Here is a 24334-nt window from a genome sequence, read left to right on the forward strand (position 1 = left end):
TGGAATTCAAGTTCAATACTACCAAAGCACATGTGGCTGTGTGTGTGTGTGTGTGTGTGTGTGTGTGTGTGTGTGTCCATACATCCATATCTGTAATCCCAAGACCAGAGAGCCTTGGCACTCGGTTGCCATAAAGCAATACCATTTCTTATTCTCTGCCCCTCACAAGAACAGTTCTACTAAGATCGAGAAAGAGTGCAATGGAAAGAGCCCCACATCAATAAAATTCTGGGTCCCTCATTTATTAGAGTTTTTAGGGCAATGTCGAATTAGACACCTCAAAAAAACAGGCCAAATGGTATGAAATAGTCAACAAAGGAAAATCTTTCTAGTTATAAGGCAATCTAGGGTTTACCATTAGAGACAGTTTCTCTTCAGGAGTTCACTAGCATGCAGAGCACAAAATCACAGATGTCTTCAAGCTTTCCTGTTTTACTTTGTGGATGATAATTTACCCCATGGTGGAGGTAGTGGGAGGAAACCCTTTTAAACTGATGGCCCACTGGAAAGCTTTTTTGGCATCAGCAAACATTTCCCTGACAGTTGCTTAAATTACATTGATAATGGCATTTCTCATCTAATGTTTAAAACCTAGGACAGGGTGCTAGAGTTGGCGTGGAGAGAAATGGGGTGCTCTACTAAGCAAAGCCAAGTGGAAATTCACCTGTCTTTGGCTCTTTGCATTGTTTCTCTTTCATAAATAAATCCAAAGAACTCATAAGCACTGTTGTCTCCTAAGAAGCTCTTCTATAGCTCAGGAGCATGGAATGGAGGTGAGAGCTGAGTCTGCAAGGTAAGGATCTATTTGAGACCACTTTTGCTCTTAAGAGACAGTGCAATATAGTGAAAAGAGCATTAGGCTGAGAGACAGGAGTCCTATATTTAAATCTCAGACCCTTATACTTAGCATGATTACTGTGAGCAAATGTCCAAGCTCCAATTTATTCATCTGTAAAATTCAGATAATATTTGTAATGCCTACAAGTTATTGAATAGTTGGTGTTATCAGTGCTGCTGATTGAAAATAGAGGAGTCAGAAAAGAAAGGCAGATTTAGAAAGTGGCCAGCTGGTTATAAAAATGATGTCTGGAAATGCATTCAGGTTACTGAGTCATGGCTTAAAATATAGAAATGGTAGGCTCTTGGGAAGAAAAGGACTGTACATAGTAAGGGCTGGGAAAAGCATATTTGCCTGGCATCATGTGAGCCTGAACAAGAGAACTTTAAACTGAAAGGAATGGAAAGAATAAATTGTCCCCCAAGATCTGACAAATCTGATACCACAGAGTGATTGGTACAGCAGAAGACCAGTAGTTCGTGAAAGACTATTGCCAAGAAAACTAACACTTAGATCCCTGGCCTCCCTCAGATATCTACATACAAATGCAAAAAGAATGAGCAATAAACAGGAAAATCTAGAGATTCTGATGAGATCACTGAGACTTTATGGGCTAGAATTCATGATGGAAATTTGACTCACAGAGGGTATAATTTACCCACAAGAAATATATGAAAATAGAGTGAAGTCACATGGAATGAAAAGACTTTATATCTCTGTGAAGAAATCCAGAAACCATCCTATACATACAGTGTATCACAGATGGATCTAGGTATAGCCTCATTTCTCAAAAACAAAAGTAATGTGTATTTTTCTCTCATTTTTAATGGTTGTGTTTTAAAATAAAGTTTAGTGGTTAATTTTAAAAATAAGTTTAGTTAAGTTTAGTTTCTTTATTTGGTGAATAAAAATGTCTTTCATGGATGAACATTCAATAAATATTCACTTTTTAAAATAAAGAATCAAATTCCTTAGGTACAGATCCTAATGAAAAGGAACCTGGGGAAAGAAATTATATTTGTGTGATAATTAGTAAAGGAAGAAGCAGAAACAGTAACCCTGGTGGGATAGACTATGGACCACTTCACCAAAGGTGTCAAACTGGTGGGCATGTAGCTGGAAAACTAAGTGCTACACCAACCAGATAAAAATGTAATTGGTTAATGTTTGACAATTAAAATTTAAAACAACAACAAAACACAGATATAATGTCAATTTGTGATTTTCTAAGCCAATATTCACAGATAGCTGTTTCTATTTGAGTTTAACCCCACTAACCTAGACCAGAAGCTCTTAAACGTTTTGGTCCCTGACCTAATTGGCAATCCGATGATGCCTATGGACTCTTCCTCTCTTTCCTATGACTTTGTTCTCCTGACCTTTAAAAAACTCACAACATAAGATGCTCCATCCTTTTGCCTAGAACAGGAAAGAAAAAAACAAAAGACCAAAATTTCTTAGGGCCACATAACCTCAATGGGAAGGAGACTCCTTAGAGTATTGCCTTTCTCAGCAGAAACTAAAAGCAAAGAATTCAGCCAGGAACAGAGTGGCCAAAAGCCTGAGGAAGGAGAATGATAGTGGAAATCCACTGTGGCCTTTTACATGCCTTTGAAAGGCATTCTCCTTTTACAGGGGAGAAACTCAGATGGACAGAGCGACAAATGAACAAATAGAAAAGCAGACAGACAGACAGACACCAAACACTACCTGCCATTATTCAGTTCCTATCAAAGCTTGTGATCTCTTAAGGAACTTCTACTTTAGTCCTTTACCTTAACCCAGCTAACTGAAAAATAAACTAAGCCAACTGGATAACTCAGGAAATAGAGTATTGAACTTGGAATCATAAAAAACCTGAATTCAAATCCTGCCTCAAACACTTATTAGCTATGTGATTTTTGGATAACTCAGACAACCTCTCTCAACTTCGATTTCTTCATCTTTAAAATGGGGATAATAATCATACCTACTTCAAAGAGTTATTGTAATAGTTAAAGAAGTTAACATCTAAATAGTATTTATAAAGGCTAAAGTTCTGTATAAATATTATCTATTATTACTATTAGTCAGACCTTTCCACTACCATTCCCTTTTTCTCCCCTTTTTCTTTCTCTTTGGTGTTTAATGAAAAATTCAGAAATTCAGAGTCAAAGAACAGGTAGCTGTACATCAGAGAGTATGGAATGAGACTTCTGTAATGGATCCTAGCCTTAGAATAAAGCAAAGCATTGTTTCTAGGTCAGATCAGACAATATTTGCTATCATACCATTTTGGTAGGCTTCTTTGATAGCTTTTTGGCTTCCCTATTGTTTTTAGCAAATTATTTGACAAAGTCAAGGAGGAAGGAGAAAGCATTCCAGCTATAGGGGGAACCTTGGTGAAAATAAAAGAAGGAAGACATGGAAAAACTAAATGGAAGTAATGTAAAATGTCTAGAAAGATGGAATGGAGATAGTAAATGCCAGACAAAAAAAAAAGTTTATATTTTTATCCTAAAGGCAATAGAGGTGGCCTAAAGCTTTCTTATCAGACTCATAACAAGATCAGAGTTGTGCTTTAGGAAATATAAGTTTGGCAGCTATGGAAGAGGATGAATTGAAAAGAAAATAAGCCTAAAATGAAAAAAAAAGTTAAGAAGTTTTGGAATGCAAGAAATGATGAAAGCCTGAATTGGGACTGGAGAAAGCAGGTTGGGTTTGTGAATGGAGAAAGCAGAAATAATATTTGACCACCATCATAGAATTGAGAAAATTTGGCACAGATTAAAATATCTATATAATGGAGGTAAGAAAGAATGAAGACTTAAGGATGGCACTGATGATAAAAACCAGGTTGACAGGACAGCAATGACCCCTTATAAAAATAAAGGTTTGGAAAAGAGATGAGTTAACTGTAAACATAGTAGGTCATATTAATAACAATAAATTTGAGTCCTAAAACCAGAGGTAAAACAAAGACATTCATTATCACTGGTATTTGATATAGGGGCTAGAAATGTTGCAAAAATCAATAATTGTGTTTCTTCTTTGGTTTTATTACCTCAATTTTTTAGCAATGAGAAAAAGAAAATAAGAGAATAAATTTGGATACAGGGAAAGAAAAATTAGAGAGAGTAGGGATGATCAAAGGAGTGAGCTCCAAGAGGATGAATAAGGGATAGATGAAGGGCATATAGAGAAGGGTTAGCCTTGGCAAGAAGAAGGAGCGAGAAAAAATAGGATATTATGTCTAAGCATTTTGAAATTAAAGTGAAAATGGAGCTCATATCCAATGTCTTCTATATTATTTTATTTGAAAAGTTTAATTAATTAATTAATGATATTTTTCCATGGTTACATGATTCATGTTCTTTCCCTCCTCTCCTCCAACCCCCTTCTCATGGCCAATGATCAATTCCACTGGGTTTTACATGTGTCACTGAGCCAGACCTATTTCCATATCATTAATATTTACATTATGGTGATTGCTTAGAGTCTACATACATCCCCAATCATATCCCCATCGACCCATGTGATTAAACATGTGTTTTTCTTCTGCGTTTCTACCCCCACAGTTATTTCTCTGGATGTGAATGGCATTCTTTCTCATAAAGTCCCTCAAAATTGTCCTGGATTGTTGCATTGCTGCTAATTGTCTTCTATATTCTTGATAATATATAAAGCAAGACTTCTGGTGATCAGGAGTACAATGGGAATGGAGTAGATAGGTTGTGGAAGGAAAAGAAGTCATAAAAGAAAAACTGTGCAGATCGAGATAGAGAATCAATCAAAAGAAAATAAAAGCATTCTTGTGCAGTAGTGAGAGCCCAGCTGATATTAAATGGCATAAATCTGTGGTGAACCCAATAAATATAGTAGAGTTTATGTGCCTTCCTCTGGCAGTTTTCATCAACCCACAAGTAGGTGCTGGGACTTGGCAATGCACGGACATGGATGGATCCCTTTTATAAGAGATGTCAAGACAAGATGAGAATCAAGGGCACAGGATTGTGAAATTGGCTTATTAATAGGGGATTGAAGAGAGGCAGATTTAGGCTTGAAATAAGGAAAAATAATTGCTAATAATTAGATGTCCTTTTCCTTTGTATTAAACTCCATCAGTCACATGTAATTTGGAAGGCTTATCTACTTCTGTGCAACCATTGCCTCATTGATGTGGCTACTACTTTCAACAATATAGATTATAACCAGTCTAAGCCTTCTCATTTTGTGTGTAACCCCCCTTTAAGTATTCCATGGAAGGATCTAACTATCCAGATTGCTGGAAGTCTTCCTCTAGATATTTTTTAAATGATGGAAAAAGATATCCACCACCATAGAAGGAACAGACAGAGTCTAAATGCAGATCAAAATATACCATTCTTCACTTTATTTCCTCCATGAATTTTTCTCCAGTGTAAGCAATACATGCCTTGCTTCACAACATGATAAATAGGGAAATATATAGAAAATGATAACATACGTACAACCTATATCTTATTACCTGCCTTATTGGCATTGCTATGTTACGTATTAGATTATATATTTTTAAAAATGGTAACTCAGGAAAAAAATATGTGGAAACCATTACTAGTCTTCTGTTGTCCAGAGGTTATACCTCCACCTCCCTGCATGACCAGCCCATCTTAGTATTTGATACCTGTCCATGTTTTATTCTGAAGATAGCCATGTGAATAAGAATATCTTACACTCTGCATCAAAGACTTATTCAAGTAAAGTTATTCACAAGTGAATTTCTTTTTAGCAAATCCCATTTTCCCAAAGCCTTGCATTATAAAATCAGATATTCATTCCCACATCAAAATGATTTAACAACAGACTTGAGAACTCATATTTATGAGTGCTTTGTAGCTTGCAAAGCATTCTTCATGACATTTTATAGATAAGGAAATTGAATGAATGAACATTTATTAAAAACTGTTTTGTGGGACATTTAGGTGGCTCAATGGATAGAGAACCATTCATAGAGGTGGGACATTCTAGATTCAAATCTGGCCTAGGACATTTCTTAGCTATACGACCCTGGGCAAGTCATTTAACCCTGACTTTTACTGCTCTTCTATCTTAGAACCAATACAGATTCTAATTAAATATTGATTCTAAAACAGAAGGTAATGTTTTGTTTTGTTTTCAAAAAAGCTGTAGTAGTACCCAGAAATCATTTTGTGTCATCCCTTCTCATTAATTGATAATTTAACTTTTTCTTTACTAATTATAGTAAGTCCCTTTTAGTGCCATAAGTTCCTGACTTGAGGACCTCCCCATTCTATCCATTCCTTCTAGCCTCAGAATGCCTTTACTCCCTTTTAGTTCTCAAAGCTCCTTTCCTCTCTTTTCCCTTTTCTTAAGGTATTTACAATGTCTAATACAGGCTATTTCACAGGTTGCTATTTGATAATACTGTCTAATGCACAGTATACTGCAAACTTAAATGTCAAATGAGTTAGTCTTCTACTATAACTATAATATCTAAATATAGGATATTAAGTATATTGAGAACATGAGATGTATACAGCACGTGCCTCACCAGACTCATCCTTATTCCTATTTCTATCCTATAGAAAGAAATTACCCAACAAGTGATCATTGCTTAGAGTGATTTCCAAATATTCTACCCCATGAAGTATTTATGTTCCATATTTTCAGAATGGATCAATTCTAGAGATTATTTAAGCTGCTCTCTAGTCCTAACCCATCTTCTTAAGTCCAGATGTGTTATCTCTTTATCTCCCTCTAGGAAATCACCTGTATGTCCCACCCGTACCATAAACTCAATATGTGTACAAACAGATTTGTTATCTTTCCTCCTAAATGTGTTCCTGCTTCTGACTACACTGTTTCTGTCTATACTCCCATCTATTTCCTATGTTTAAAACTTTAGGGTTATCTTCTCCTCTCCAATTAATTACCAAGGTCTATTAATTCCATCTGTGCAGCATGCCTTACATCTGTATCCTTCTCTCTATCATGACTCTGGTTCCCTAGTAGAGGCTTTTTCCAATCACAAAGGAAGTTTTGTAGTGCCGGGGCATTGGATTTGAAGTCTCAGGGCCTGGGGTCAAATCTCAGCTCTCTTAGTCATTTGCAGTGCAGTGAACAAGGTATTTTGTGACTCTGAAGATCAATCTCCTCATCTCTAAAATGAGGAGGAGAAACTAAATGATTTTCCTTCCATCTCTAACTTCCGTTGAGACTACCTCTGAAAATGGTCAACTTTCCCTGGAACTTTACCTCTGTAAATGTGAGTGTACATATGCTGATACCCCAGTGGGAAGGAGTCTTTAAGATATAATTGATGTTCCGCTGCAAAAAACTATTAGAAAAGGTCACATTTCTCACAATAGCAAACAGATCCTTGCAATGAGAAAGTCAAACATAGTATATAACTGCAGTTACAGGAAATGGATGAAAAAAGATTTTGAAGCTGCTCAGGTGGAGAAATATCATGATGGAAATTAACTAAAGGTTGTTCTGTTTGCAGTCCTAAATAAGAGTTTTTTAAAGCTATATATAGAAAGGAAAAAGCAATTTGTTTGTAGTCTTTCTCCAAACTTTACTTCCATGACATTGGGTTTTTCCAGCTTTTAGGCTTGCCTAAGGCAAACTAGCTTTTTTGTTTGCTTGTTTAGATTTTTTAAGTAAAAAATGTTCAAGTAAGAAAAAAGCTTAATTTTAGTTACAGTCTTTTGTGTTATACCATGTTTCCCTGCTTCCCTGTTATTCTGTTTTCAACTTCAAATTTTGCAAATAGGTATTTATATTAATCTTCCAGATTAAGAAGAATTTATGAGTGGAAATCACTGAAGATATCCAGTTACATCCTCTACCCCCTCCCATAATACTCTTTTCCTCATTTTCCTGCACAAGAGGCATAATGTTACCCAATATCAAGAGGTTTTAAGCTTAAGAGGTTAAGGGCAGCAAAAGAATAGCTAAATAACTATTGAAATTCTTCATTAACTGGCAATTCTGTCTCCCACTTTCTCCTTCCCACCTCCAACCTCAAACTTTGGCATGTCAGAAAGAGCAGTGCAAGAAGGGAAGCCATCAGCAGAGCAAGTCGGTGCTGGAGATGCCTGCCTTGTGGAAAACACTGCAAGCCCAGATGGTATGGTTCTGAGCTCTTTGAAGTCTCATAAAATAGAAAACTGGCCTATTTTCCCAATGTATGGTTTAGGAATCAGGAAACTGCTATCTGTTCAATGAACCAACATGTTCTGCAATAGCAAGTCAAATTTCAGAAGCCATTTACTTCTAGACTTCTCATCAAAATGCAGCTTTTTAAAGTAGCTGCTAGTAAAAAGCTAGTTCATCCATGCCTCTTAATACTGAGTGGGTAGGAGCAATTTTCAAGACCAAATAGAATGGAAACTACAGGATTGACTTTGTGTAAATACCCTTCCCCTTTCTTTGTAACATGGAACCCAGGGCAGAGTCCTCATTGCCCTGTCCTGGTTATGATACTGGACCCTCATACGACAGAATTTATAATCAATATAACTAACATCCATGTAGCACCTTTATTATGTGTTAGGAATTGTGCTAAGCACTTGACAAATGTTGTCTCATCTGATCCTCCCACCCAACCAGAGAGGTAGATGCCAACCCTGGAAGGAAGGTGTGCTGTCCAAACACAGGAAGAATAGTAGGAGACCTTTTGACAAGCACTTAGAAAATTTTAACAGAATTTCTCAATATTGACATACAAAGGATATCAATGTAGAAACAGAGAGATGTTTTATAAGCTTCTGACACATTTCTAAATGTCTAACATTTTCATATCCCTGCCATGGAGTTCCTAAATGTCTTTGAATGAAGGTCCATTCTTTACTTTTGGAATATTGTCCTTTGAACATCCATGGTCTAATAAAAACTCAATTCTATTCCTTAATGAGACCTAGAAGAAACACCAGAAAAGAAGTATGGGAGGGATGATGTTATGTTTACCTGTTTTTAGGTCCTGTTACTTGGTTTCTTGTTTGCTAAGGGGGAGAGGAGCAGGAAACCTATAGAAGAGACAGAGGGAGTTCATAATGAAAGTAATCATGAGAAGACTGCAGGCAAAGAGGGAAATGACCTTTCTAAATGGTAGCTCAAACAGGATTTCCCACTGGAAGTAAAGGTCATCATTGATTCTCATCAGAAAGACCTGCCATTCCATTGATGCTATTCTCTGCCCCTTCTCTCAGGCTGCGGTTATGACAATTAGGGCCTGGGCAACCCTAGAGTATTTCAAAAACAACTTTAGTATTGGGGCTTTTTTCCAGAGAGTTGAAACTGAGATTCCCCAGCACATTTTTGGGGACTGAGCCTGAGGGGAAAAAAGCAAACCACATTTTGGAGTCAAGGGGAAGGATCCAATGTGATCATCCTCTCCCTTTTGAACCAGCCCCCACCTCTTTCCTGCATGACTGATTTCAAGTGCATCTGCTGCTATTTTTCCTTGATGGAACGTTCATTTTGGAGGGGATAATTTTTTTAAGAGATTACAGGTTGTTGGTTCCTAATACAGGCTTTGATGTTTGAAAAATATCAATCTAATTAAACTGGCTGACACTTGGAGACTTCCAGAGTGTCTAAGGCTTTCTGACAATGGTGCTGATTATGCATTCCATTTTTATGCAAATGAGCCTGCAAAATAATACACACAATAGAGTAAAAACACGTGTTTTATGATGACCACATGATCTGGATTAGCTTTTTAAAATTTTCTATTCCAGTGTGCATCCACTGTAACCACACTGCTGGCATTCTCAGAGTGCCTGTTTTGAATTATGAACACCAAAACAGAGAAAAGCTAACAGGTCCACTGGCATTGCATTGTACTGACTCCTTGGAAGTTGCAGGCTTCCTAGCTCATCAGCACCATCATTTTTCTAATTTCCTCTTGGTTTTTTGTTTGTTAATTCATTTGGATTTCTGAATGTTTCCACTGCTGAAAAGAAATGTACCCAAACTGCTAACACCAGGAATTCAGAGTTGTCACTAAATTTTAAATGCATTTGGGGTTTGGGGAGTCCTACATCATCCTATAGGACTGATCTCCAATCCTCATTAGAAAAGCATAACTCTTGACATTGCAAGGCCAAACTGACATCCTGGACAGTAAATTCAACTGGAAAAGGGAGCCGATTCCACTTCTCTCAGGAACAGTCAAGAAAAAGTACTTCTTCCAAGAAAAAAAAAAGAGGAATCCACATTAAAGCAAAATCTTTCCATTTAATATCATTTAAGTCCCATCTTGATTGATTTGAATGCATCTGACTTCTTTACAAACTGAATATTGTTTCTCTAACCCACCACTGCATTTTAATGACAACTGAAACTAGAAATAATGTGAGACTACCAAACAAACATAAAGCTTTACAGACACCAGACACCTGCTTGCCCTCCTACCAAGGAGTCCTTTGTCAATATGGTCCCCACATTCTATCAATAGGTCATTCCTGTGTGTCTCACTGAGACTTACTTCAGCGTGTACTTTTTAGTCTACAAGCTACAGCAAACGTGACCCTGTATTCTCAGATTTAAGTTTCATTTCATTACTTAACTTGTGAAAAGCATGACCCCAAATGGAAAAGGTCAGTATTTTATAGGTACATATTATAGGAAACCTGCTGATATCCAAGCCATTATTAGTGGCATTGATGGGACTCTAAAAAGATGCCCCATCACCAATAGACATAAGAAATGGAGAAGAAAATAGTTCTTGGGTTCAGATTATTTGCTTCCCACTTCAGAGAGGTCTAGTACAAAAGTCCAATTTATTGTCTTTTTCTGCTTTCAGTTGAAATGAATAGCCAGGTTGAAAGTATAACTGCTGACCCAACAGAGAGTCAACAAGAAGATTAACTCAAACAGGTAAGATTCTGTTTCCTCTTTTGAGTTGGATAGGTATCTTAGTAGGTATCTGAAAGGATTATTGTTAAATGGCACGAGTCTTTGCTTCTTTTTAACCCTCTCTACAGTAGTGATCATGTGGAGGGTCAAGGATTTTATTAGCTTTCTATTCTTGCCACTCTATAGTGAGAATCATAAATTATGCCTTACATATTGGGAATCATGTAATAGTCAAATCTTTGAATTATTTGAGCAAGATTTTCCAATACCGTTTTAGAGTATTTCACTTTTTTCTAACCTTGACACAAAGAACTTTTTTCCCACTTGCTCATCTCCTGAGATAAGTGTGAAGTATGATGAAATCATGTCTCATAAGGATTTTGCCTTTCTTAGAAGCAAAGGATTCTAGAAATGTAGGTAGTAATTCTTAATAATAAATTATAATTATAAACAAATGATGTTTAATAAGTGTAGATATTATTAATAGAATTTGTTAATGCATTTAATTAATTTAGTGATTATTAGCATTGATAAATAATAATTATTAATAAATAATATTCAAACAAGAAATTAGTTAGTCTGCATTTATAACACGCTTTCGAGTTTATAGTAGTCTTATTCCACAACAACCAGCACTATGCAGGCATTTGTTCCCAGATAGAAAAGCTAAGGATCAAGGCAGGTACAATGATCAGGCCCATGATTAGGATATCTACCTATTGTATAAACTGTTTGCTGAATTATTTTTAAAGAAATTTGAAATCACATATAGTCAATAAAATATTGATTAAATTCTATTAAGTGCCAAGCCTTATGCTAAGCACTAAGGATAGAAATATGGGAAAAGATAGGGAGTGTCTGTCCTCAAAGAGCTTACAATTTTTCTTTCCTTGCATTTATTTACTTAGGGTAGTGATGTGTAGAGGAAAAAACCTGATTAGGGAGTTAAATGAAGAGTTCTGGTCCTGGTTCCATAACTAACCCCATTCCTTAAGTAGCTTAGAGTTTAATTAATTAATTAATTGTTTGAACCCTTACCTTCTGTCTTAGAATTCATACTGTGTATTAGTTCTAAGGCAGAAGAGCAATAAGGGCTAGGCAATGGGGGTTAAGTGACTTGCCTAGGGTTGCACAGCTAGGAAGTGTCTGAGGGTCATATTTGAACCCAGGACCTCCCATCTCTAGGCCTGGCTCTCCATCCAATGAGCCACCCAGCTGCCCTCTAGAGTTTGATTTAGATGAGTTAGAGTTTCCTCATTTTGAGACACTTCATTTAGATAAATCACTTCCTTTCTCTGGAGTTGTTTCAACTATGAAATAAGGGCCTTAGATCAGATGATCATGGAGGTCTCTTCTAGCTCAAACATTCTAAACCTCTAAGGACAAACTGAAATGAACCAAAAGGAAGACTGTGTGAGTTCTGCTTTTTGGAGATTTCTTTATGTCTTAGCCTGATAAATAATAGCCTTAAAAACATAGGAAGATCATAATTTCCACAGAAATGGAAGAATAACTAGATTTGTAGTTGTAAGTGGTCCAATTTCTAGACTAAAATGCTTAGCAATGGAAAAATCCATAGTGCACCTAAATTGTAAATCACATCACTGCTTCTCTCAGTAAGGCAGTATAAAAACATTGTCATTGAATTCTCTTACCTATGATGTATTCCACCTATGACACAAGATTAGCAAATTCTGCTAGGAAAATATTCAAGAAGGTACAGCCTTAAGAGAATTAACATTCAAGGCTAAATATTAAAGCATCACTTGATGTTATAAAATAGGAGTATTTTTTTAAAGGAAAGAACTCCTCTCTATTCCACTAAACTCAATACAAGAATTCCGCTTTCTCCTGGTTAATATTTTAACAGTGTCCTTTCATGTAGCAAAGAAAAAGAAAGAAAACAAAAATAGATATGGAGAGAAATCTCTATTTTAAAGTAATGAAAAGGACTAAATCTGAAGTATTAAAATGCTTGTTTCTCAGCATTTCTCCCATTTGTTTTGGCCCTGAATGACATCAATCTACGGGTTTTCTGTTGAGATGATAGTGAAATTCTTTTCTATACATAATATCTTCCCCTCTTCCACCAGAGACACAGCCATGCATATCTAGAAGATTACTATTTTATATTGATGACATACAAAGTATCAGCCCATTCCCTGACACATAAAGAATACAAGGAGAGGTGTACTTCCACTTCACCACCACCATGTTTCTTGGTTTTGATCTGGGAGAGTAAGCCATACACAAAATGATAGCTCAGAAAGTCTACTCTGTCTAGGCGACAGAGACCAGTCTAATTCAGGATAGCTTAAGGCAATCAAAAACTCTGTGGTTTCATATTCAGGTAGAGAGAGGAAAATACTGAAACAAAGCTTGTGGCACCACACCAGTTTGAAGAAATACCTAGCTGATGGGAATGTTCCAGTTATATTTTGAGTCACAGAGAAAATAAAAGAAAAATATGACTGTTCACAATAATATCTACATATGGTCTCTGTGGCACTGTGTGTGGCTCTCTGAATTCAGCAATCATAGCGAGCTGCCATAGCTAATGGATCCTCCTCTCCTGAGATTCTAATCAGCCTACATTACAACACAGTCATTTTTTTTTATTATTTCAGGCATTTTCCTTTGTAGTACATAGCTCAGATTGGCCTTAATCACAAGAAATGCATCTCAAGGTAGAATGAATTTTAGAGCTGAAATGGGCCAAATAGTGCTCAGGACATATTTGGAATGGAATAAATACATTAGTTAAAATGTATTTGAAGTAAGGTTATTCAGGACTAGACTTTTCCTGAGTTCTGAAGAGAAGTCAATTTCCTGCATTTTATAGGTATAAACTGTGAAAGATTGGAAGGATCCTTAGAGCTATATGCAAAAAGAGATTGTCCCCAACTTAGACAGAAAGATATTATGGGCATAGGTGTGGCATTTAAAGACTTTGAAAATCATCAGAGAATACAACTAGTATCTCAAAACTACATGGTGCCTTTGCCCATCATTCAGACCCTATTCTAAATGAGTAGATAATCTATTTTCTATTGTAAGATTTGGAGGACGTGACCTATATAATCCATGAATCGCTTCTGGAGAAGGATTTGCAAGGTAGCAGATCACCTACTGGTCTCTTTTATAGACTGGTATTATCTCACCCAAATGTAGAAATGTTGTCATTATTCCTATGTGGTTCCTGGAATCTAGAGTGTGTGCGTGAAGCATTCGGTGCCTAGAGCTGGCTCATGCTAATCCATAGGCAGAGAGGCATCTGGAGTAGTACTTAGATGACAACAGAAAATCACAAGTTTTGTTTTGATACTTTTTATTCCTCTTTTTATTTCGTTGTATAGTACTTCCAAATTCAGAATGAAAGTAAAGCTATTCTGTATTGAACCATCTAAGCAATAAAATGTTATATTTAAAAATTATATAAAATGTTCTATTTAAAAATTAGATGACTATCAGTTAATTATCACATTGAGTACAAGCTTATTGTCAGCCTGGCATTTATTTCTTCGAAGTGTATTTCTATGCTGCTTAGAGATACTCTTAAATATCCAAAGTCATGTGCCCGTGCTAGTCAAATAAGATGTGATCTGAAGATGTTTAGGGAGCAGTGACATTCAGAGAACTGTACTAAAAAAGTTATTCCCATAGGATCCTTCTCTTTATTTTAACAGGTTCTTTGATTTCCCTTTGTCTTCTGCAGATGAACAAGATGAGGCAAAAGAATGAAATGACATGGCGGCCCTTAGCAATGTATGGCATCTGATGGCATCGGTGAAGCGGAGGCTGAGATGACACCAAGTCGTGTCAATAAGGGCTAGGGGTGGGTGGGGGGAGGGAACTTGGGTCCAAAGAGAAGGAGATTCTTTGCTTTGATTCTTCCAGTTGCATTTTGTTCTGTTTATCTTCTTTTAGGGGACTAGGGTATAGAGAAAGATGCTTCCTCGGGTATGGTGGTGGGCGCCCCATAGATAGACCATCTCTTTTTTTTAAGGCACTGACCCAGTATTGATGTCTTTCCTTTGAAAATGTTGTCCCAGGGTCATAATAGGACAGCTTAAATATACACAGACATACATACCTATGTATGTATATATTCTGGCCTCCTGATTTGCTTTCTCCATGACTTTGTAAAGCAGGTTATTCAGTGGTTTCTTTGAAGAAGAAACAGAAGGGAATAAGGTGGCTTTCTGTGTCATAATCTAAAATTTCAGAAAACATAGTGCTAGACAGTAGCATAATCCACAGATAGTGTCAAGTAGGCAACAGGTTATTAGGAAGTGGTCAAAATCAACTTATTAATCCTCTGAAAAAAATCTGGATATAAATATAAAATAGAAAATGAGGTTTTATTGGACACCTCATAGCACCACAGATTAGTTCCATGGCATTCATTTTTAAATGATGAAAAAGCTTTTAGACAAACACAGAGTAAGATGAGCTTAACTAGTAATACCATGAAAGCCCCTTTCCAAGCCCATGTCACCTTCCACCTTAGGTAGACCTAAGATTTTCATCTTATCAGCAACACAAATTTACAACAGGGCTCCTTTATCCCAACATGTCCTTAGCATTTGCTTATCTCATAGCTTCTGTATTAGGGCAAGATGGTGCCAATGACTGGAGATTTTCTTTTTTCCTAGCTTATTTAAGTAAGCACTAATCTAGATGTTGCTAGTATTTTAACCTCTGAATTAAATAAGGATATATGTCAATTAGAAGTCATCCAATGTTGACTGTGGGTCTTTGGGTATTAACCAACTACACTTGAAATCCCTCCTGTTTCCCTTTCCAAAACAGATGGGGGCGTAATTATGCATCCTCACATATTTGAGTGAGACACTCGCCCCAGATCATTGGGTATAGGGCTCTGTGGGTCAAATGTCACTAGGTAGTAAAAAGAAAAAGAAAGGAGGAACAAGGATATCCTTTAAACTGTGCAGTAAATTAAATTAGTATGCCTTTCACAAAAAGAAGATATGCTGTTCCCAAAAGAACACCCAGCACGTTTCCAAGGTTTGAAGGTCTGAAGAACACATCCCCCTCCCTGTTAGAAGCAATTAGAGCTCCTGTTTGCAGTCTCTGCTTCCTGGTTTGTTTTGACATTACATTACTTGACTAGGCCAGGTCTGAAAATAATTTGTTGCTGGGTTCCTCCCAGCCAACCACTGAGCACAGCACTGAAAAAAGGAACAGCAGTTCTGATAGTCCATGAGGCTAGTTCTCTCTGCAGAATGGAAACTAGCATCTGCTTCAGAGGCCCTGGGACCAAGAGATGAGGAAGTCAGAGAAGGAGCTCAGGTATAGGTGTGCTAGTCTCTTTTTAACTAAAATCCCTCAGAGGGCAATATCAACACCCTTAGCTAACCTTCTCACCAACAGTGTACCTCCACCGGGAATTAATCTTGTTTCCCCCATGTTCCTTTAAGCTTCTTGTGACAAGGCCTTTTTATAAGTACTTTGGAATCTATATTTCATTTCTATTTTGCCTTAAACAAGCAGATTGTAGTAGATGGATGTCCAAATATAGTCAGTCAGGTTGCATACTTTATTAATCAGCATTCTTTGGACATTTGGTTTAAATTCTACTGAGGCTGGAATTAGCTTTCACCATTCCTCTACAGGAAGCCTTCCTTTTCTCTTTACACAGTAGTATATGAGTGCTTGTGTATCATACACACTTGTATACACACACACACACACACACACACACACACACACATATTCTTCCTGGGGATTTTTTTTTCTTTCAACGCTTCCTGAATTTGTTTTCCCCTCTGGGCTTATTTGCTACATTTTAAAAATTAACAGTCTGTATTTCTGCCTAACACCCATAGAGCAATTTCACTATCACATAATTCATCTTCAGCTGAAGCAGCCCATCATCACAGCAACTATTCCCTTGCGAATGACATCATGGAAACCTAGCTTGGCCATTCCCTTGCATGGTGTCATTGAATGATGTAGGAATGGAGGATATCCTTTTTTCAAGCCCCATTAAACACCGCTTCCTTAGAAGCAAGGAGAAAGTGATTTTAAAATAGTCCTAGAAATGATACCACATGAATTCTGCTATTTTCTCTTTTTTATGCCATCTTTATAACTTAATTGAAAAAGTCACTGTCATTCTTGTGAAATGCTTGACAAGTGCAATCTGCTGCAAGCAGATTATCCCGTGGCTACCAAATGTTGGTGATATTCGCTTGCAGTAATGAGCTACAACAGAAAACAACATGAGAGAGATGGTATAGAGAACCAGGCTTGAAAGTGGTTCAAGATGAAAGATTCTTAATCTCCCACTTCGGAACCACCAACATGGAAAATAATGGCCTTGTCTAATACTCCAGGTCTGAGATCTACGCTATCCTTATGACCCAAGAGAGTCATTTCCTCCATACTTACTTTTAACTTTGGTTCCTTGCACCATGGGGTGGTTCTTTAAAACCTGGCGTTTTCTGCCTAAGGACACTATAAAAAAAGTAAGCAATGAATCAAGAAAACTAAGAGAGTTAGGAAGAATGCCAATCCATTCAATCTGATGAACTCAAATATAAAATTTGTTTGGATCTATTATCTGTTTTGGTTTAGAGATTTTCAAGAGTTGCTGTTTAACTCTATGATTTTATTATTTTAAAAAAAGTCATGAAGACACTATATTCTCATTTAAATAGTAAAAATAAAAATTATCAAGTTATTACTGCGATATAATATAACATGGACACAGTGAATTGTCATTTCACTAGAATTGCTGAAATTAATAGAATAGATTTTGTAAAAGAATAAATACCAAGTCGATTAGTTCTTCCACACATGAATTCTGTATCTCAATTCTACCCAGACTTCAATCATACTGTAGCATGGGGGGGTGGGGGTGGGGAGGGAAGGGGAGGGGAAAGAGAATAAAACCCTACATTAGCGATGTTTGCATACAGAGTATCAAAATAAGCTTTCGACATAATAGTTCCAATTAAAAAAGGTTCTCAATCTAGGAGAAACAATGCATTATTCCTCTAGTTGGTGGCTGCTCAGATGATGGACAAGTCTTCTTTCAGAGAAGCTCACAAAGGAGACATCTGAAGCACTGTCTGTGATATTGGGTCACATATTATTCACTGCAGCTAATTGTAAATCTTTCTATGAAACACTGAAAAGCCTCTTTGTGAATTAATACCGTTCTGCTTGATGCACTTGATTAAAAAAGACATTTCTCTCTATGTGGTGCATGTCGGCTTTGCTTTGAAAAATTACAAAGTTAGCAGAATATGTTTAATATATTTTCTTGGGGAATAGGGTTTTTATCATATGATTCATTAAGGATTTGCCTTACCCTGACATTTGTGATATAAAGGAAAATCTGAAAAAAATGTAATTTTCTTGATCAAAATATGTTTTTACTTAATGCAAATAAATGTAGTCTGTTGCTTGCAAAACGTCTTCTGATAGCTGGTATAAACTGCTAAATAGAATTAGACGTGCCTCCTTTGTTAATCTAGCATTTAAGTGCTGAACTGCTTCTAAATCTATTAGTTTCCTTCTGTCTGTGCCATACATTAAAAACCTTAAACAACCGATGCCTTCATACTACATTTGTTAATGCAGAATACTAATAAAACTTATTCAAGAGGATAAGATTGAAGGGTTCGTGTCTTTGTAAGATTGATCAACTATCGCTGAGCAAATTAGCAACCCAGAACACACTGTACACATTTTGTGACCAGCACACACTTCAGATTTTTCCTGTAATTAAATGTCTGCCCGTTGATCTTATTCCCTTGTTACTTCAGTACCAATCTGGGGGTTTTCCTTCTAAGATGATAAACTATGTGGAAATGAAGCTGCAGAATAGAAATGGGGGCAAATAGGTACCTGCAACTCAGATCCAGGGACAGTTCTAGGTGCCAATCATGCAAAAAGCAGATTATTAGATCATTAAGTGATTATGTAAATGAGCAGCAATAAACTTCTCTGGAAATATTTCTTTTAAAGATGGAGCTCCTTGACTGTCATGCCTAACTCTAAAGTAGAAGAAAGTCCATTAGACCCACTGGGACTCTGGCTACTTACCCAACCAAAGATAGGGATTTAACAAATTTTTTTTTTAAGTTTAGATTTTTTTTTAATCTCCTGCCTGCTAAAAATATATTTTCTCTAAGTCACAGATAACTTTGGCAACTGGCTTCTCTATTATCAGTCTGTAAGCTTAGGCCAAATTCCCAGTCTACTATCTAGATTTTATTTATTTTTATTTATTTACTTCCCCATCCCCATTTTCCTTTCTACCTCTCTCTTGATTCCAAGAGGTATATCTGCTGTTGACAAAGCGTTATTTTGGGGGGAAATGAGATGCTTTTTAAAAATACCCTCCAAAATGTTTACAGCATCAAAAGACAACCAGTCATGACAAAAAATCCTACAAAGTACCACATCTTTCCTATCACTTATTAATTTTAATCTCTTTCTCGTTCTTTATCTTTCTTTCTCATCTCTTTCTATGCCCGAGGCCCACCACTGGTGCCCAGAGGCATTAATTAACCTAATTGCTAGTCTGTGGAGCTAAAGACCACTAATTGTTCCAAGGTACTGGTTTGGATTTTTTTGAGAGGGGAAAGAGGGGAAAAGAGGGTACATTATGGAAAACAAACTAAGAACCCTAACTGAAGAGGTCTGGTCCAGTCCCTGATCCTGACTAGTGGGGTGATGTCATTCTATTCACTTCAAAGATATTACAGTTTTTATTACAAATTACATGTTTGTGGAAACCTTATATGAAGCAAGTCTGTTGGTGCCATTTTCCCTACAGCATCTGCTTACATTGTATCTTTGTCACATTTTGATAATTCTCCCAATTTCAAACATTTTCATTATTATATCTGTTATGGTGATTTGAGATCAGTGATATTTGCTATTATACTTTTTGGGGGGCACTATGAACTGGGAACTGGAGACTATGTAAGATAAAGAACCTAATGGATAAATGTGTATGTACTAAGTGCTCTGCCCCTTTTCTCTCTCTGTCTCTCTGTCTCTCTCTCGCCCTCTCTTCCTCCCTCCTTCCCTCTTTCTCTCTGTCTCTGCCTCTCTGTCCCTCTCTCCTCCTCTCTCCCCTTCTCCCCCACACCAACCTCCCTATTCCCTGAGACACGACAACATTGAAATTAGGCTAATTAATAATCCTACAGTGGCTTCCAAGTGTTCAAGTGAAAAAAAGGATCAATCAAAGAGATAAATGTCATTATCTTCAAGAAACCACCACAGCTACCCCAACCTTTAATAACCACCTTGATCAGTTAGCAGTTATCAACTACAGGCAAAACTCTTTGGCATCAAAAAGATTACACTCTCTGAAGGCTTAACTGATGGTTAGCATTTTTAGAAATAAAATTGTTTTTAGAAATAAAATATTTTTATTTAGATATCTACATTGTTTTTTTAGATCTACAACTATTGCGCCCTTAATAGGCTACAGTATGGTGTAAACATAACTTTTATATTCCCTGGGAAACTAAGCATTTTATGTGACTTGCTTTATTGTGATATTCACTTTATTATGGTGGTCTAGAACTGAACCCAAAATATCTTTGAAGTATGCCTGTATTACTTCCTGACACCTCAGTTTTTCTGCCTCTAAAATAGGATGGCAATAGCTACCTTCACAATCTCATGAGAATAAAATGAAGTAACAGATTTGAACACACTTCAGAAAAAGCACTAAATATAAGGTATCTATTTGGTACTTATAGCTACAAATATACAAGGATATATTTCATTTTTATATTACATAGTGGATCTAAAATCCTGTTACTGAGCTTGATTCAAAGTCTACCTAAAAAAATAAGAGGCCATATTAAGAAAATGTGCTTTTACCAGAATTTAGAGAAATCTGAAGCTTGACCTTTTTTTATGATGATGGGAAGGCATTAGGGAGGATTTGTGATTTCTTCAGTGTAATACTCCATTTGAGCAGATTGTTACCCATTAAGATTTAACAGAAAAGTCTTAGAGAGGAGCCTGAAGCATGCAGAGGTTAAGTAACTTGGCCAGGGTTATATACTAGCTACTATGAAACCTGTGATCTGAACCCCTGTCTTCTTAACTCCAAGTTCAGTTTTCTATCCATTACCATATCTATACACACATCACACACACACTGCTGCTGAAATATACAATTCATCATATATTATCCTTTTTTGTATTTTTTTCTGTGCTAAAACCTAAGGAATCTTGAAATGTATTCTCAGAATCTTAGTTAAAGAGGCCACTGACCTGGTATTTCAGGAGATTGGATTTCCAGTCTTTGAGCTGATACTGACACTGATCTTTTAGACAAGTTGAACCTCTTTGAGACTAAATTTGATTATCTTCCAAGCTTCTTTACAACTCTAATATTCTATAATTCTAGAACCTACATGATGAGATAAGAACATGAGGCTCAAGGTTAACACTATTTACCTACCTGCACATAACAAAGTCTTTTTAATAATACCCAGGAAGTAGTTTAGATACCCAGTAAGGCAGGCAATGGTACAGAAGAGTACAGGGTCTGCAGTCAAGAAGTCCTAAATCTGATTTTGGTCTCAGACACTAATATCTGGGTCAGCCTGCACAAATCACTTCACCTGGGTCAGCCTTAGTTTACTCAACTGTAAAAGAGGAATAATAATAGCACCTACCTCAAAGAGTTGTTGTGAAGATCCAATGAAATAATATTTGTAAAGTACTTAGCATAGTGCCCAACAGATAGTAGGATGCTTTATAAATGCTTATCCCCTCCTCTCTGAAAAAGGTCTAAGGTAAACTTACAGGACAAATGTTCTTAACTTTTTCATGGGATGGACCTCTTTGACAGTCTGATGAAACCTTACTTCTCTTCTCAGAATAATGTGCTGAAAAGTCTAAAATAAAGACATAAGATGACCAAAAAAAATCAATTATACTGAAATGCAGTAATCATTTTTAAGTTCATGAACCATAGCTTAATAACTTCTAATGTAGAACAACTCCAAGGATGAAAAGGATGGCAACAAGGATAGAAGAATTGGTGGGGAGAGAGGAGGTATGAATTACCTGGTAAGGAAAATCATATCTATCATAGTCTAGCAGCTAGAAAATTTTAACTAATGTCTAGATGGAGTTAGAAAAGTATTATCATGGAAAGAATAGCAGACGAGGATTCAGGAAATCTGGAGTCTTCCTAACTGATTCAGTTATGCCTTAGACAAATCACGTCAAATCTCTAATCTCTAATCATCTGTACAACAAAAAGTCTGGATCAAATGATTTCTAAGTTCCTTTCCAGTTCTTATATTCTACAATTCTATGAGATGCAATTTATTTGAGACAGGACAGGTAGAAGTTTGAGTTTTTACTTATATACATTTGGGGGGGATAATTTCTCTCTACAAAATCAATAATAATAGCTGTCCTTTACATTCATTATCTCAAATGATCCTATAAAAGAAGGGCTCAAGGTATTCTTATCTGCATTTTATGAATGAAGAAACAGAAACTCAGAAAGGTTGAGTGACTTCCCTGTCCCATGGCTATAACCACATTGTCGGAAGCAGGATTTAAACCTAGGAATTCCTGATCCTGAATCCAGGAATCTTTCCACTGTGCCAGGCTTTCCCAAATCAAGGTACAAAAAGCTCTAGACTCCCCAATCACCTTTCAATGTAGAAAAATTTTAATGACTAATAAAGTAAGTGAAAAATATTTTATTCTAATCAGGGACCCAGAAGACTCTACACTTCAGTTGGTCACTAAAGAAACATTTATTAGACACCTAAAGGATGTTGTGCTCAGTGCCAGGGATATTCATAAAGGTAAAAGGCAGTCTCTGCTTTCAAGTCCCTGAACTCAAGGAGTTCATAATCTAACGGGGGGAGACAATATCCAAAAAACTGTGTACAAACAAATTATATACAGGATAAATTAGGTATAATCAACAGAAGGAAGGCAAGGAAAGTAAAGGGGATTAGAAAGGCTTTCTGTAGAATGTGGGATTTTGGTTAGGACCTGAAAGAATAAGATCAGGGGAAAGAGAATATTCCAGACTTGGGGGAGAGCCCATGAAAATGCCCAGAACAGGGAGATGGAATGTCTTGTTCTAGGAATAGCTAGAGGCCAGTGTCACTGGATCAAAGAGTTCTATAGGGATTGTGGGAGGAGGAGTAGGAGCAGTATAAGATGTAGGTAGGAATAGTATAAGATGTAAGAAGGCTAAAAAGTTAGGGTGGTACCAGGCTATAAAGGTCTTTGAATATCAATCAGAACATGTTTATATTTGGTCCTGGAGGAGAAAAGGAGTTTATTGAATAGGATGAGGATGACATGATTATTTATTTTTATTTAGATTTTTATATACATATTATGTACATTTATTTATTTATATTTTATATCTATTTATATCTGTTATAAATAGATATAAATTTTTAAATAGATATAAATATTTATATCGATTATAAATAGATATAAAATATATTTTTATTTAGATTTTTATTATTTACTGAGTAAAACCAAGTAAACCAAAGACTTGTCCACTGTGAGGTTTATAACCTGACCATAGTCAGCCAGGCCTCATAAATAGAGGGTAACCTAAATTATGAGACAGAAGGGAAGCTTGAAAAACTAGTCAATGCAAACCCTCCATACCGGCGGTCTTCTGCCACCACCTTGTTCCCCACGTTTAGTTCAGGCTCAGAGGACAGGGCCCACATGGATAAATTTAGCACTAAATTATTCTAGAGAAGAATGCGATTTTGTGTTCATCACTGGGTTCACAGCACAGCTGGGCTGTGGACCAAATCACACTCGGTTTCTGCACATTAGGCTCCCAGAGCCTTCTCTGTTTGCATGCCTCCCACCTCTTTCCCTTCCCGTCTGCTTCCTGTGGTTAGGAAGAGTGACTCAGGACCCTTAATCTAGGTAAATATCACAGTATCTTAGGTAAGCAATCTCTCCCACTTTGCAAACAAGGTCTTGTCATTCCAGCTAAATGTTCTACCTTTCTGGTCTAGAATGCTATTTATCTGCATAGTCCAAAGACACATAGCAAATGCATTTGATTATTAAATGCCTCCTGCCACCATGGCTCCAGGGGCCTGAATAATGCATGTTCATGCCTGAATCGCTTGAACAAAAAAAAAACAATTCACGTGGTTTTTTTTGTTGTTTTTTTTTTACCTCCATCTCATCTGATCTCTGACACTCGCTGTATAAAGTTCAATTTTAAAAGCTCAGGAATGCCATCCCCTGAGAAGGTAGTTTGGTTTTTTCTTCTTCCACTACTGAATCTTAAAGGGTCCGAGTATTTCTTCTTAATTTCTCGGAAGCAGAGTGCTTTTTCTGTCATTCATCTACTCACACTGCCCTGTGCTCTTCCAACCTTAAAGGAAAAGAAATCTCCAAAGCTGACAATTCTCTGAAGGGGCCTCCACTTAATTGTCATTTAAAGATCAACCATCCAAGAGTAATGTTCAAAAGAATTTGTATCTTTAACTCATTCAAACTAGACGTCTGCCAAGAGGTCTTTGTAGTTGGAAACTTTATGACGTATTTATCAAAATTGAGCCAGTCAGCAGTGTCCTAACTACTAGGAACCAACCTTTTCTTACCCTGTAAAGAAATGGGTTTCAAAGATTT

The 24334-nt window shown here is 36.7% G+C and overlaps 1 protein-coding gene across 1 annotated transcript in view; it reads left to right on the plus strand.

Annotated features, from left to right (window-relative positions):
- The window catches only part of MACROD2 (mono-ADP ribosylhydrolase 2), a 2270665-nt gene extending 2256187 nt beyond the window's left edge, over window positions 1-14478 (plus strand). Inside the window, exons 16-18 of the mRNA XM_044663418.1 lie at window positions 7863-7949; window positions 10629-10702; window positions 14397-14478. Of these exons, the coding sequence (XP_044519353.1) occupies window positions 7863-7949; window positions 10629-10693 (152 nt within the window). The 3' untranslated portion in view covers window positions 10694-10702; window positions 14397-14478. The remainder of the gene's footprint in view (window positions 1-7862; window positions 7950-10628; window positions 10703-14396) is intronic.
- Window positions 14479-24334: the final 9856 nt, after the last annotated feature.

Source organism: Gracilinanus agilis, chromosome 2 (genome assembly GCF_016433145.1).
Source record: "Gracilinanus agilis isolate LMUSP501 chromosome 2, AgileGrace, whole genome shotgun sequence".
In the NCBI taxonomy this organism is placed as follows: Eukaryota; Metazoa; Chordata; class Mammalia; order Didelphimorphia; family Didelphidae; genus Gracilinanus; species Gracilinanus agilis.